The sequence below is a fragment of the Molossus molossus genome, unplaced genomic scaffold (assembly GCF_014108415.1).
Source record: "Molossus molossus isolate mMolMol1 unplaced genomic scaffold, mMolMol1.p scaffold_m16_p_1, whole genome shotgun sequence".
Taxonomy (NCBI): Eukaryota; Metazoa; Chordata; class Mammalia; order Chiroptera; family Molossidae; genus Molossus; species Molossus molossus.
This window is the reverse complement of record NW_023425344.1, coordinates 5,676,022-5,689,411: the sequence shown is the minus strand read 5'-3', so window position 1 is coordinate 5,689,411 and position 13,390 is coordinate 5,676,022. Positions and strand designations below refer to the sequence as shown.

The 13,390-nt window shown below is 47.2% G+C and overlaps 1 protein-coding gene across 1 annotated transcript in view; it reads left to right on the top strand.

Annotated features, from left to right (window-relative positions):
• Positions 1-13,390, top strand: part of CLNK (cytokine dependent hematopoietic cell linker) — a 90,584-nt gene that overhangs the window by 40,447 nt on the left and 36,747 nt on the right. The window contains exons 8-10 of the mRNA XM_036281480.1: positions 10,643-10,668; positions 10,901-10,920; positions 11,862-11,975. Of these exons, the coding sequence (XP_036137373.1) occupies positions 10,643-10,668; positions 10,901-10,920; positions 11,862-11,975 (160 nt within the window). The remainder of the gene's footprint in view (positions 1-10,642; positions 10,669-10,900; positions 10,921-11,861; positions 11,976-13,390) is intronic.

The window sequence follows — 13,390 nt, the reverse complement described above, 5'->3', positions numbered from 1 at the left end:
GAGCACATTCCATGCTTCCTGCGTCTCTGCGTGTTCCCCAAACTGGAAGCTCTCCGAACCCCATCCCTTGCTGTTTGTAGGGCGGCTGCATGACGCAGCCAAGACTGATTAAATTATTGGCCCCTGGGGACTGAACTCCAGCTCCAGCTCCTCTCCCCTTCTCAACTTCCATCTGCACTGAAAGAGTCAACCCTCCAATCAAGTGGGTGGCTCCACAGGCAAACAGCCCCCATGCTCAGGTGTGTCCTCAAATGTGCCTCATTAACATAACAAAAGACACCTTTATAGCTCTCAACATTTAGGAAATTTCAAGATATTTAGGATCTCATACCAGATGCAGGGACAAAGACCAAATATGTATTTATTATAAATCACAATATCACAATTATCCTTTCATTTATTTATTTACACTTTGCTTCATCTCACAAAGATATTGGAGTACTTAACAAAAACTTGCATTAAAATAGAAGAACATTAAAATAGCCCTGGCCAGCCCTGGCTGGTTTGGCTCTGCAGACCAGAGAGTCCTGGGTTCGGTTCTTGCTAAGGGCACATACCTCGGTTGCAGTTTATCCCCACCTTGGTTGGGGTCATGTGGGTGGCAACCAGTCAATGTGTCTCTCTCACATCGATGTTTCTCTCTCTCTCTCCCCCCCCTCCCGTTCTATCTGAAGATAAACGCAAAAATATCCTCGAGTGAGGATTTAAAAAATAAATAAATAAAATAGCCCTGGCCAGTTTTCCCAGTGGTTAGAGCATCGGCCCACAGACTGAAGGGTCTCCAGTTCAATTCCTGGTCAAGGGCGCATACCTGGGTTGCAGGTTCGATTCCCAACCCGAGCTGGGGTAGTGCAGGAGGCAAACAATCAATGAGTCTCTCTCTCCCTTCCTCCCCTCTATCTTAAAAAAAAAAAAAAAAGGTCAAAGGAAAAATATCCTCAGGTGGTGTGAGGATTTAAAAAAAAAACGAAAATTAAAATAAACATCTAGAGAGACTATATGACAAAGATAAAATTCAGGATTTTCAGGTGCGCATCACTACATTCTATTAAGATTGAGCTACTAATTTGCCTCTGAGCGTCCCTGTAGTCTAAGCAGAAAGGGGACATGCTTCTCTATGTATATTAATTGCCCATAACACAGAAAGCAAACCAAGTCTTCATGAGAGCCACGAGGACATCTCTTTCAGAGTTAAGCTAGTGCTGTCAATTTTACAGTGGATGCTGGCTGGTATAGGGTACCATGGCTACAAACCTAGGACCAGTTTTAAAATACAGCCTGGCGTAAAGCGAGGCCAAAGCTGCAGAGAGGACCTCAGTGGAAGCTGGGCTCACAGAAGTTTAGGCTTGTGGGAGTGGGGAGGCTGTGTGAAAACCTTCAGTGGGGACCATGTTCTTCGCCTCCTCCCACACTCTATAATTGATGGCTCTCCGGTAGCACCCCGGGCTCTGGGTTCTACAGAGAAGGAAGCGGGAAGGGGGAGGTAGTATGAACGCCCCCGTGTTTGAGATCAGGCATCTTGCTAGAAGATGCTTCAGTGATTTATGTGTTTATTACAAACTTCTGTGTTTTTGATGCCAACACATTCTCCGATAATTTATTCCTTCTCACAAAGTGTCATAGCAAAAAACATATCGGGTGGTTCGGTAATGGCAGAATTTTACGGTGATATATTTCATCAAGTTGAGCAGTTATAGATTTATGTTAATGTACAGTTCATGTCATTTTTCTTACAATCATAGTCTAACATTATCTGGAAACTGTCAGATTTCAAGAACTTATATTCCCTGAAGCTTGACTTTATTTTCATTCCTAAAAATGGATAAAAGTTTTACTTGAGGGCAAAGTATATATCTATATAATATAAGTTGTTTGTAATGAACCATTAGCATTAACCACAGATTCAGAAGAAATCATCTTTCGCATGAGAATCGTTGTAATATTCAGCTTCTTCAGGCTGAAAATAAATGAGGCTGAAATGAATCTCTTTTTCTTGGCTGTAAACCAAACACAAACTCTAAACCCATTTCCTTTGAAATGACAAGCATATCGTACGCAAGAATGAATTGATAACAAAACACAGTCAACTACCCAAGAAAGGAAGAATTACACAGAGGTACGCGAACACGCGTGTCCAGAAACAGGAGCTCGGGTGAAAAGAAGCAAGATGGAATTCCACAGGACGCCATCAGAAGACCTTTCCACGCGTTGGCTTTCAGAGGAATGGAGATGCCCGAGGCATTAGCATCAGAGAAGACGTTGATGTCTCTCGAGTTCAGCGCCCTTGCTTTATGCAAGGACGGCTAACAAGGGAAGTAGCTTCTTCCAAGTCAGCAAGCAAGTAGTCACAGCCAAGGCCAGACCCAGTGTTTTGTCAACTACAGCAATGGTTCCAGAGTTCTACTGTACGTGCTCGTATCTAAAATTTATTCTGCAAACAAATGCCGTTCCTTAGTAGCCTACTTACTCATCCACACTGTGCGAGGTTCAATGCCAGACATGAATTGATGGGTGGTGCTGCCCCCTAGTGGTGGAACACAAACACACGCTATCGCAAAAAACAATGGCATTTGGCATCCTACATATTGTATCCTTAACAGATTTACATTTATTTCAGATACAACCTCTGGCTCAAAAGCAGCAGAGGCAGCCCTGGCCAGTTTGGCTTAGCAGTTAGAGCATCAGCCTGCAGACCAGAGAGCCCCGGGTTCGGTTCCCACTAAGGGCACATAACTTGGTTGCAGTTTGTCCCCGGCCCTGGTTGGGGTCATGTGGGTGGCAACCACTCGGTGTGTCTCTCTCACGTTGATGTTTCTCTCTTTCTCTCTTCCCTCCTCTCTCCCTCCCACTCTACCTGAAGATAAATGCAAAAATGTCCTCAGGTGAGGATTTTTTTAAAAGGCAGCAGGGGCATTAATACGATATTCAGTTCAAAGTTAATGTTACAGACTTTGTAAAACCACTCAGTAATGAGACCACAGGGCAGTATTTTGTCTCACCACCACACAGGGGAATAATCAGTCTCAGAGAAAAGGAAAGGCGTCTAGTAACAGCTTGATGTGGCAAATGTGTTTTCCAATAGAGAAACAGAAAAGAGCCACAAATAGAAAATTAAAAACAGGCAGTCACAGCGCTCTGTGATCATTGCTGACGCAGAAGGTCACTTCGTTTAAAATTACTCCACGCCAGGGCACCAAGTCACAATGCCTTAGACGGTGAGGGGTCCGCGTCTGGCCAGTCCTATAGTAAGTGTTGTGGGAACTCAGAACAGGCAGGAAGGCTTCGCAGAACAAGGGACCTCGGACTGCGGTGTGAGACAGTGGCTTCCAGAGAAGGTGAGCACTGTTTCTGATGCTCAGAAGCAGCTAAGATGTGGTTATGTGAGTGTGGGACTTGGGGACAAGGAGCCTGGGTTCGAATCCCAGCTGTACCACTTTCCAACCCTGAAATATGCAGGTATCTTCCCTCTCCAACATTTCTCCATGTCTATAAAATGGAGAAAATAGCGCCTATATCATAGGGTATTTGTGTGTTTTATTTTATTTTTTTATCCTTACGTGAGGACATTTTTGCATTCATCTGCAGATAGAGATGGAGAGAGGGAGGAAGAGAGAGAGAGAAACATTGATGTGAGAGAGACACATTAACCAGCTGCCACCCACACGACCCCAACCAGAGCCAAGGACAAACTGCAACCGAGATATGTGCCCCTAGCGGAACTGAACCTGGGCCTCTCCGGTCCGTGGGCCGACGACCTAACTGCTGAGGCCTGCTGGGCGTATTTGCATGTTTTAAAGGTGATAACCACTGCAGAACACAGCCCAGTCCCAGGGACGTGGTGGAGCCTCAACAAAGGGACACTGAACGGGTGACTCCCAGAATGCTCTCCCTCTTCACCCTGCGCTGTTCACCAGCACTGCCATGTCCTCCTGACTCTCTGTAGACGGAGAGAGTCTAGTTGGTGTTTACTGTAGAAAATAAATCTGATCCAGATAAATGTTAAAATAAGCTGGACTCCTGGACCCCAAAGACCAGTCTATTGACACTGTGTTCCCTAGAGCAAACGCACAACACCGTTTTGAAGGGGTAGTGAATGCTCATTAAGTTAACATAGGAGCACGGAGAGACAGGCCCGGGGCCCTCGGTCACACAGTCCCATTGGGGGGGGGGGGCCTCCAGAGGGACAATCCAAGTAGCCTGGGTTGCTTTTGGCCCCATATTGGCTCCGAGTTTAAACTTGGGCAAATATATTCCCTCCCCAGGCCTCAGTAGCCCTCCTCGAGAAATACAGGGGGCACTGTGGCCTCTAGGATTGTGACTTCGTGCCTGGTTCGTGCACACAGAGCCACCCCCGGGCAGCCCGTGCCACCCCCTCAGTCCTCGCCCTTCACTGCCCCCTGCTGCCCAGCCTGCCCCATTTCCCAAGACACCCAGGTCAGCAGGAAAGATGTCTCCGCAGGCTCGTAATGTTTTCATTCCACATTCCTCACTAACCCCAGCACACAGCTGTTCATGTACATGTTCAAGTACATGATCCTAAAAAAGCTGTATGCTCTGACCTTCTGTGAGAGTTGCCAAAGCAGGTAGGTCCCTCCCACACCCTTGGCCTAACTGACTCCTTCCCCCCTCGACCCAAAGACCGGCTTCAGCAATCTATCGCTGGAATTCATTTCTGAAAGCTCAACAGGCTTGGAGAGTTTTCTCACATGGGCCTTGTCAAATATACATTAACTACTTGGATCACAAGTTGTTTCCTATTCTTCATCTGTAATCAATCATCTGGACTCCAAATCTTAATGGTTCTCTTTCATACGTCGTAAAACTCTTAGACCTAACCAATACCGTGACTGAGGCCAGTATTTTGTCCTCAGTCTATTTCTCTACTTACACTGATGGTCTGTTTCTAAAAGTGTTGATTTTCATGATCATAGTTCATAGATAAAGAGTGCTGCATCTATTTAACACAAATTAAATGGTAGCTAAGTGATAAACAAGTATTATTTTATTGAATCCTAACCATCCAAGGAACTACACTTTGTTATCTGCATTTTACAGACAGAGAAACTGAAGTCCAGAATGTTTAAATAACTTACCAGAGCTATTCAGTAAGTGACAGAAGTGAGGTCAGAAACCACTTGGATGACGTCAAGGGTCCTATTTGTGACCATTCTACTGTGTCATTGTCCCTTCTATCAGGAAACAAATTCTTGGATGCTATACGTCTTCTTTTCTAACTGTTTAAATCACAGATAAGGCTACCAAAGCTCAGAGAGGCCAAACAGTTTGTATTAAGTCACTCGGGTCACAAAACCAGGTCACAAGCAGTGGTAAATACTCCATGGCTGGCTCTCTGAAAATAATATCTGCGGACAAAGTTGGAGAACTGGCATCAACTTCAAGACTTACTATCAAGCTGTAGTAATCAAGACCGACAGTGCAAGAGCAAATAGATCAATGAAACAGAATTGACCAGAAATAGACCCACATAAATAGAACCAACTGATCTTTGGCAAGGAAGCAAAAGCGATACAATGGAGCAAAGATATTTTTCAACAAATGGTTGCTAGAACTGGTTAATCACACCAAAAACAAATTCTAGACACAGACCTTACACCCTTTACAAAAATTAACTCAAAAATGGAACACAGCCAATACTGTAAAACTCCTAGAAGATAATATAAGAGGAATCCTGGATGACTTTGGGCATGGTGACAACGTCTTAGATATAACACCAAAGACACGATCCATGAAAGAAATCATTGATACGCTGAACTTTATTAAAATAAAAACTGCTCTGTGAAAGACAATGCCAAGAGAATCAGAAGACAAACCTCAGACTGGGAGAAAAATACTCTCAGAAAACACATCGGATAAAGAACTATTATCCACAATGTACAAAGAACTCTTAAAACTCAACAATAAGAAAACCTACATCTTATTTTTTTTTAAATGAGTCAAAGACCACAACAGACACCTTACCAAAGGAGACACAAATGGCAAATAAGCATATGAAAAGATGCTCTGCATCACCTGTCATCAGGGAAATGCAAAGTAAAACAGGGAGGTACCACTACATACCTGTCAGAACGGCCAAAACCCAGAACACAGACAACACCAAGTATTAACAGTGCCTGGAGTCACAGAAATACTCAGTCCCCAATTTTCCTCTTTTCACAATGGATATAGATGCAACACACTTTAAATTAATTTGCTTTCAGCATTTTCTCCACCACTTTCTTAAGTCCAGATAAGCAACAAAAGAATAAGTCAAATCCTGATATGTAACATTTTCCAGTTTCCGTGGGGTAAATAAATACCCCACCATGGCAAATTTCAAGCTACCAACATGATTGTTACACATGGTGCTGGGAAGAGAGACCATTTCATAGTATTCCCTCAAAACAGAGGTAAATAACTTCAACAGCAAAGATAGTAGTAAAATGTAGCGGGATGCTTAGGAAGTCCTGAGTTGTGAGCATGTGCTGCCTTTGTTTTTGCTAGAATGCCAGTGTACGTTTATATATAACTTATTTTTTTTAATAGCAGCTGTGTTTAACGACTGCATTGCAAAATCCCTGAACACATAACAGCCGGCTCTTGTAAATCGTTTCAATCTGCTCGGGACACGCCACGGAACGTCTCGCGATGCTTTCTTCTCCTCTGGGAGGTTTTGCTTTAACTTCACTGACCCCTAATAAGTAATAGAGGTCATGGCCAGACTGGGACCAACAGATTCCACAGCCAACTTGGCTGAAATGAACCTGTCTTGTCTGAGACCGAAGAGCCAACGAGGACACTGGCTGGATGGTGCTGATTGCACATGTGGCCGCCAGATGGCGCGCCTGCCGGCCCATTCCCAGTGAAGCTGCTTTGTTCATCTCAAGATGGGGAAGACCTGGAAGAAGACGTATGTGGGCTTCTCCTGTGACAGACAAGAAACTTGCCAGAGAGTCTGAGAATATTTGCATACCTCATCAGATAGGCAAGTTGTCATATGTGCTCTGCTTTCCCGTTACACAACAATCCTGGCACGGTGGCATGCAATAAAAGCCAGGGATCGAAGTATGTGAGGTCAGTGGCTCCACACACGCATGCCCATGGAGTGTGAGCAGCCCATCCTCCTTCCCCCAGATGCGCAAACCCAGCCGCTCCTCAGTCCGTTTGTTTATTTCATGAGTATGTCGGAGCACCTGCTACGACTCTGCACACAGTGAGTAGCAGAATCGAGATTCAAATTCCAGAAGGTCAACTCCCGTCTCCTCCTCTTCCATTATCCCAAATACCTACAGCATTATTACTTTATTAAGCAAGCCTCCTCAAAAAAAAAGAAGAAAGAAAAAACTAGTTGGATTTTATCCGGATTATCTTCAAAACTGTGTAACAATTGACACAGTGCTTCCTGTGGGGTCCTGGCTTCTTACTTGGGGAGTCCCTGAAGTTCATCTCTGACTCTTAGTTTGTTGGATTTCAGTTATCCAAACCAGCAATTTTCAACCACTGTGCTGCAAGAATTTTTTTAATTTGCAATACCTGACTAGTCAGGGGCACTGACCTCTTTTCCTTTAGATATCAAATAAAAAATGACAACGGCCAACACAATAGCCGTCCAGTGTAAATGAATCAAAACCGTACCTATTGTTTCTTGTCGGATTGGCAAAAAATGCATTTTTTGCTGTGCCACAGAATTTTAGTAATTAGTTTATGTGTGCCATAGAGGAAAATGGTTGAAAATCGCTGATCTAAGGAGTGAATAGGAGAAATAAAACAGCACAAATTACTTAGAGCTGAAACCCTCAGGGATTTTTGTTACTGTTGCTAATGATATGGTACACAGATTTTTTTTAAGTGAGGGGAATACTGAATGAAGCCAGAGAAAACTCTACATTACAATGAAGACACAGAACTGTGTATCAATAAGGTGCACTGTGGCTGAGGCCGTCTTACTATAGCCCCCGAGACCCTGTGACCTGGGCACCCCCCACCTCCACCACCAACCCCCATCTCAGCTCACCCCAGGGCCTTTGCACTGGCTGTTCCCTCTGTCTGGAATATTCTTGCCCAAATAGTCACACTGTGTGTTCTCTCACCATCCTCGGGCCTCCATCCTCATCCCCCGTCCAGGAGGCCTCCAGGAGTCTACCTAAAACATAGCAACCCCACCCCCCGCCTGTCCCTCCATGCCCTGCTGTCCCTCACTCTGCTTCGTTTTTTTTATTGCACTTGTCATCACCTGTCATCATATACTTTTGTTTGTTTTCTGTCTCCTGCCACTGAAATGTAAGTTATGTGGGATTAGCAGCTTTCTTTTCTTTTTATTTTATTTTTTGGTATAACATTCCCCAACAACCGCATCGGTACGTATATTAAAAATGAATCCATTCTTGACCCATGCTATGTGCTCAATAGCCAGTGAATAAAAGGAAAACAGATGTCCTTTTCTCGATTCCCAGTCACTAAAGCAATAGATGTCTCTGAAACAATAAAAGGGGTGTTCCTGTTGACTTGCAGACACTCAGTCTCTGTATTGAATTTTTTCCAGTGAGTTGAATTGATCCCCCATAGACAGAGTGGTAGCTATGGAAAGAGACCTCTTGGAAAGCCAGGCTTCACAGGAAAGGTCATCGGCACCCGCAGCCAAATAGCTCCCCAGAGAGCTCAGAAGGTGAAGCCAATACCCAATGAAATGAGAGCAAGTTCATTCCATGTGTTCTAATTGTGTGCCTTAAGAAAGCATCAGTCTCAGCGTTTGGTTAATATTACTTAAATAGCCAAAGATACAACATTAACTATATTGCTGCTGCTGGTGAAATACGTCCTGGGTCACATTTTGTGTTTTTACGACATCTGCGATTCCCGTCTGCCATCAGCATTGGAACTCGTGCAGGGAGGTCTACCTTAGCTATGTAAAACGTGTTTCCAAAACAAAAACAAAATAGGGAGAATGGTAATTCTGTCCCATGGGGTAGTTGCTTTAGACCTGGGAGACCCTGAAATCAGCCAGACCAGTATGTGTTTGGTTGGGTTGGGTTGGGTTGGGTTGGGTTGGGTTGAAGTGGGTTGGGTTGAAGTGGGTTGGGTTGGGTTGCGTTGGGTTGGGTTGCGTTGAAGTGGGTTGATTGTGCTCTTTTTGGCAGCTGGATCTCTACCCAAAATAAATCTTAAGAGGAGATTCACTGGGAAGTAGATGAAGTGGAGATACGTATACACCCCGCCCCAATAATGGGTACGAGCCAGAACAGCCCCCAACCCCCAGGCTTCTTAGGAATTTCAAAGGGGAGCCCAGGGGATTCTTCAGAGTGTAGTTAAAAAACATGATTTAGTCCAACTTTGTCTCACAAATAAGGAACTTGAATTAATGAGATTACTACACATAAAAGAATATTAATTCTAATCAAGAATTAGTGGTTAGCCCTGGCCAGTTTGGCTCAGCGGTTAGAGCGTCGGCCTGCGGTCTGGAGAGACCCGGGTTCGATTCCCGCTAAGGGCATGTACTTCGGTTGCAGTTTGTCCCCGGCCATGGTTGGTCGTGCGGGTGGCAGCCACTCGATGTGTCTCTTCACGTCGATGTTTCTCTCTCTCTCTCCTTCCTCTCTCTCCCTCCCACTCTATCTGTACAAAAAATGGAAAAATATCCTCGGGTGAGGATAAAAAAAAAAAGAATTAGTGGTTAAAGCCCTGGCTGGTGTGGCTCAGTGGTTGAGCATTGCCCCTCACCCCAAAAGTTCCCAGTTCAATTCCCGGTCAGGGCACATGCCTGGGTTTCGGGTTCGACCCCCAGTTGGAGGGAGGGGGCATGCAGGAGGCAGCCAATCAATGTTTCTCTCTCTCTCTGTCTCCCCCTCCCTTTCTTTCTTTATAAGAAAAGTTAATAGAAACATATTTTAAAAAAGAATTAGTGCTTAAGCAGGACCTGATATCTTGTTCTAGCACTTACTAACTTCAGGGTGGCCGGAAGCAACAACCTAACCTCACCGTGCCTGGGTTTCTGCATTACCAGCACAAAGGAATGAAATTCCATAACTAAAGTGGTTAGCCTGGTGCTGGGTACCTAATTAGATATCGATAAATGTTGCCCTGGCCAGTGTTGCTCAGTTGGTTGGAGCGTTTTCCCATACACCCAAAGGTTATGGGTTCAATTCCCAGTCAGGGCACATATCTAGGTTGTGGGTTTGAACCCCAGTCGGGGCACCTATGGGAGGCAACCCATCTGATGTTTCTCCCTCTCTCTCTCCCGTCCCCTCCTCTAAAATCAATAAACATATCCTGGGGTGAGGATTCAATTTTTTTAAATGTTCTTTGACATTATCATCAAGATTATTCAAATGGGAATGATTTCAGCCCCACTGGTGTGTCTCAGTGGATTGAGCATCGTCCCATGGACTGAGAGGTCCTGGTTCGATTCATAGTCAGGGCACATGCCCGGGTTGCGGGCTCGATCCCCAGTAGGGGGCGTGCAGGAGGCGACCAATCGATGTTTCTCTCTCAGATGGATGTTGCTACCTCTCTCCCTTCTTCTCTCTAAAAAAAATCAATAAAATCATATTAAAAAGGAAACAGATGGGAACGATTTTGTTTAAATATGTGTAAAAATAGTTTGACGACATCGCCTGTGAATTCACTGCTGTCCCTTCTTGTGTTCTAGGAGCCAACCTCGCCAAGGGAAACAAGGTAAGAACAGCCCTGAAAACGCACCTGTCACACACACACACACACACACACACACACACACACCCCGGGTCCTAGCGGCCTAGCAATGTGGACACTGTGAACGCTCCGATAGCACTTGAAAACTACATCCTGGAAGTTCAGTTGGGACCTATCATTTCTGTTTGTACATCTTAACCATTAGCTCGGCTCATACAACAGTAAATTTAATTCCTGACTCTCTTTCTTTTTGCAGATGCCATTACCACCTCCTCGGTAAGACACTCGGTCTTTGGTTCTGCTATATACCTAGACCACTAAGTTCCAGAATTTGGAAAGCTCCAAAATTTAAAAAAGAGAAACACCAAAATGGGACATTGAAAATTAATGAGTCAGCCAGAGAACAAGGTTCCGCCAGCCTTCGTCCATCCTCTCGGAGGGCCAGTCAGTGTGCCCCACTCACCACTGCTTCCCTGCTCCTCCCTCTTTCCCCCCTTCTCCGAGCCCAGAAGTCTGCAGAGAGGACCGGCCGGGGGCCCCTCCGAGGGCCTCCTAGCATACCCGCATACATTTACCGGTCCATACAGAAGCACAAGTAGTACTGTGTCTGTACATAGCCGCGGAGGGCAGAGGAGCAGGCTTGATTTCCTGGGCTCTTATGGGGTGATGAGGGCACCCTCGTTGTCCGCGGTCACTGCGAATACTTCCGTCGTCACCCTCACGGGGGCGTCCCCACTCCTCTCTGCTCTCCTGGAGGGGTGCGTGAACCAGTGACCGCGTCTCTTTCCTCTGCGTTTTCTGCGGCTCCCAATGGTGCCCCGCACACTTCCCAAGTGAGTGGGTGCCCATCGAGAGACATGTCCCTGATTCTTTGGGGGGTTTAAGAAGCTCAAGGCCTTCCGGTCCGAGGTAAATGGAAAGCCATTACTTTGTCCCCAGGCCTCCTGACACTCAAACAGGTGGCATATTGAAGAACCAAAGACTCTGTAGGAAATCACATCAGAAAACAGAAGCAACGCAAAGAGCGCCGCAGGGGCGGGTGCTCCTAAGGAGGACGCTGTCCGCTGTCCCCTGTCCGCGACCGAACCCCCCGGACTGGGCCGGCGGAGCTGGAAGGTGTCGGCACCCAGAAACGGGCGTTTCCCACCCAAAGCTGGGAACACTGGGGCCCCCTGTGCGGCAAAGCTCCTCAGTCTCCCCTGTGACTCTTCACGCAGGCCACCTGTTGTCCCTGTTCCGAAGAAGTACCAGCCCTTGCCCCCCGAGCCGGAGAGCAGCTCGCGCCCCGTCCCGCAGAGGCCCACCCTTCCCGAAGCCCAGAGGGGCCCCAGGTGAGAGGCTGGTCCTGGCGGCCGCTGGGGACGTGGCCAGGGGGCTGGGGGTGACAACCCAGCAGTCACCTCTCAGGACAGGCTCCCTGATGGGATGGGGAGGAGCCGATTGTACTTTGAGGGGAGATAGTCTCAGAAACTGGTACTTTCATTCTTTAACCGAAAACACGGCTTATTTGTAATGAAATGAGCTCTTGAAAGCACCGCCCATGTGAGACCTGGGTTTGTTATTCAAGAAAACGTTCAAGGCCAGCATGAAACCAGGGCTGTTCTGTGAAAATCCCAAGGTGGTCAGGCTGTCTGAGGGACCAGTCCCCAGCTTCCCATCAGCCCTGAAATGCTTTCGTACTTCATATGAATATAACCACACGTGCGCGCCTCGGTCAGAAACACCCCTGCCTTTGTGACCGGTGGCGACTACAAAACAACCTTCTGTGTCGGGTGCTCACGACACCCCTCACCCCAAATGTGCGCGGCACTGGGCAGCCAGCTCCAACCACCAACTGAACAAACTCAGGTGGGGTGTTTTCCCCCCGAGTCTGAATGTCCAGAATTACCTTGTTTCAGAAGTCGGAGCAGAGCTTCGTGTTTCCCTCTGTCCCTGCCCAGAACAAGCCACGCTGTCCCACTGCGGGCTCGAACCCACAGCTGGGGGCGCCGGGCATTATTTACGAGTGAGCATGTCTCACGGATACAGACATTCAAAACATCAGGCGTGCTTTGAGCTGCCATGGAAATCCCAGTTGTCACTAACGGAGGTAGTTAAAGAGCCTAAAATGTCATTTCCCACCCCCTCTTCACCATGTGGTGAATGTCTCTGCATCTCCTCGTCCATCACAGCCTCACACAAACATCCACCTTCCAGGCCACAGGCCCTCCCCCACACCATGTCCTGCCTCCTCGGTCCCCCTCTCCATCCGCAGCGCACGGGGAAGGGACGAGACTTCTCAAGTCGGATTCACACTGCCCACGTTGAAGGCGAGGCTCCCCTGAGCTGGCGGGCTTGGGGCAGGGGACTTCAGCTGGGGGTGACCCTGCTCCGAGGGAGTTAGCAGTGCCTGGAGACATTCTGGTTGTGACACCTCGGAATGCAGGGACGCCCCTGGCATCCAGAGGGCAGAGAGGCAGGGGTGCTGCTAGACGTCCTACAGCGCCCAGGACGGCCCACAGCAACGAACGAGGCTGATGAGGCCGCTGTGCCAAGGCTGAGGATCTCTGCCTTTGGGCCGGCAACTGACCTTCCCGGGGCTTTTCTGGGCGGTAGAGAGAAAACCAGCTGTCTCCTGGGCTCAGGGCGAGTTCGGGGTCTCCTGGCCGGCTCCCCACAGTGCTGCCCCGTGTCTATGTGTAGCCAACGTTTCTTGCACCACCGTGACCTTGAGCCCTTTCCCCGGTGCCTTTGCCAGCTCCTAGAA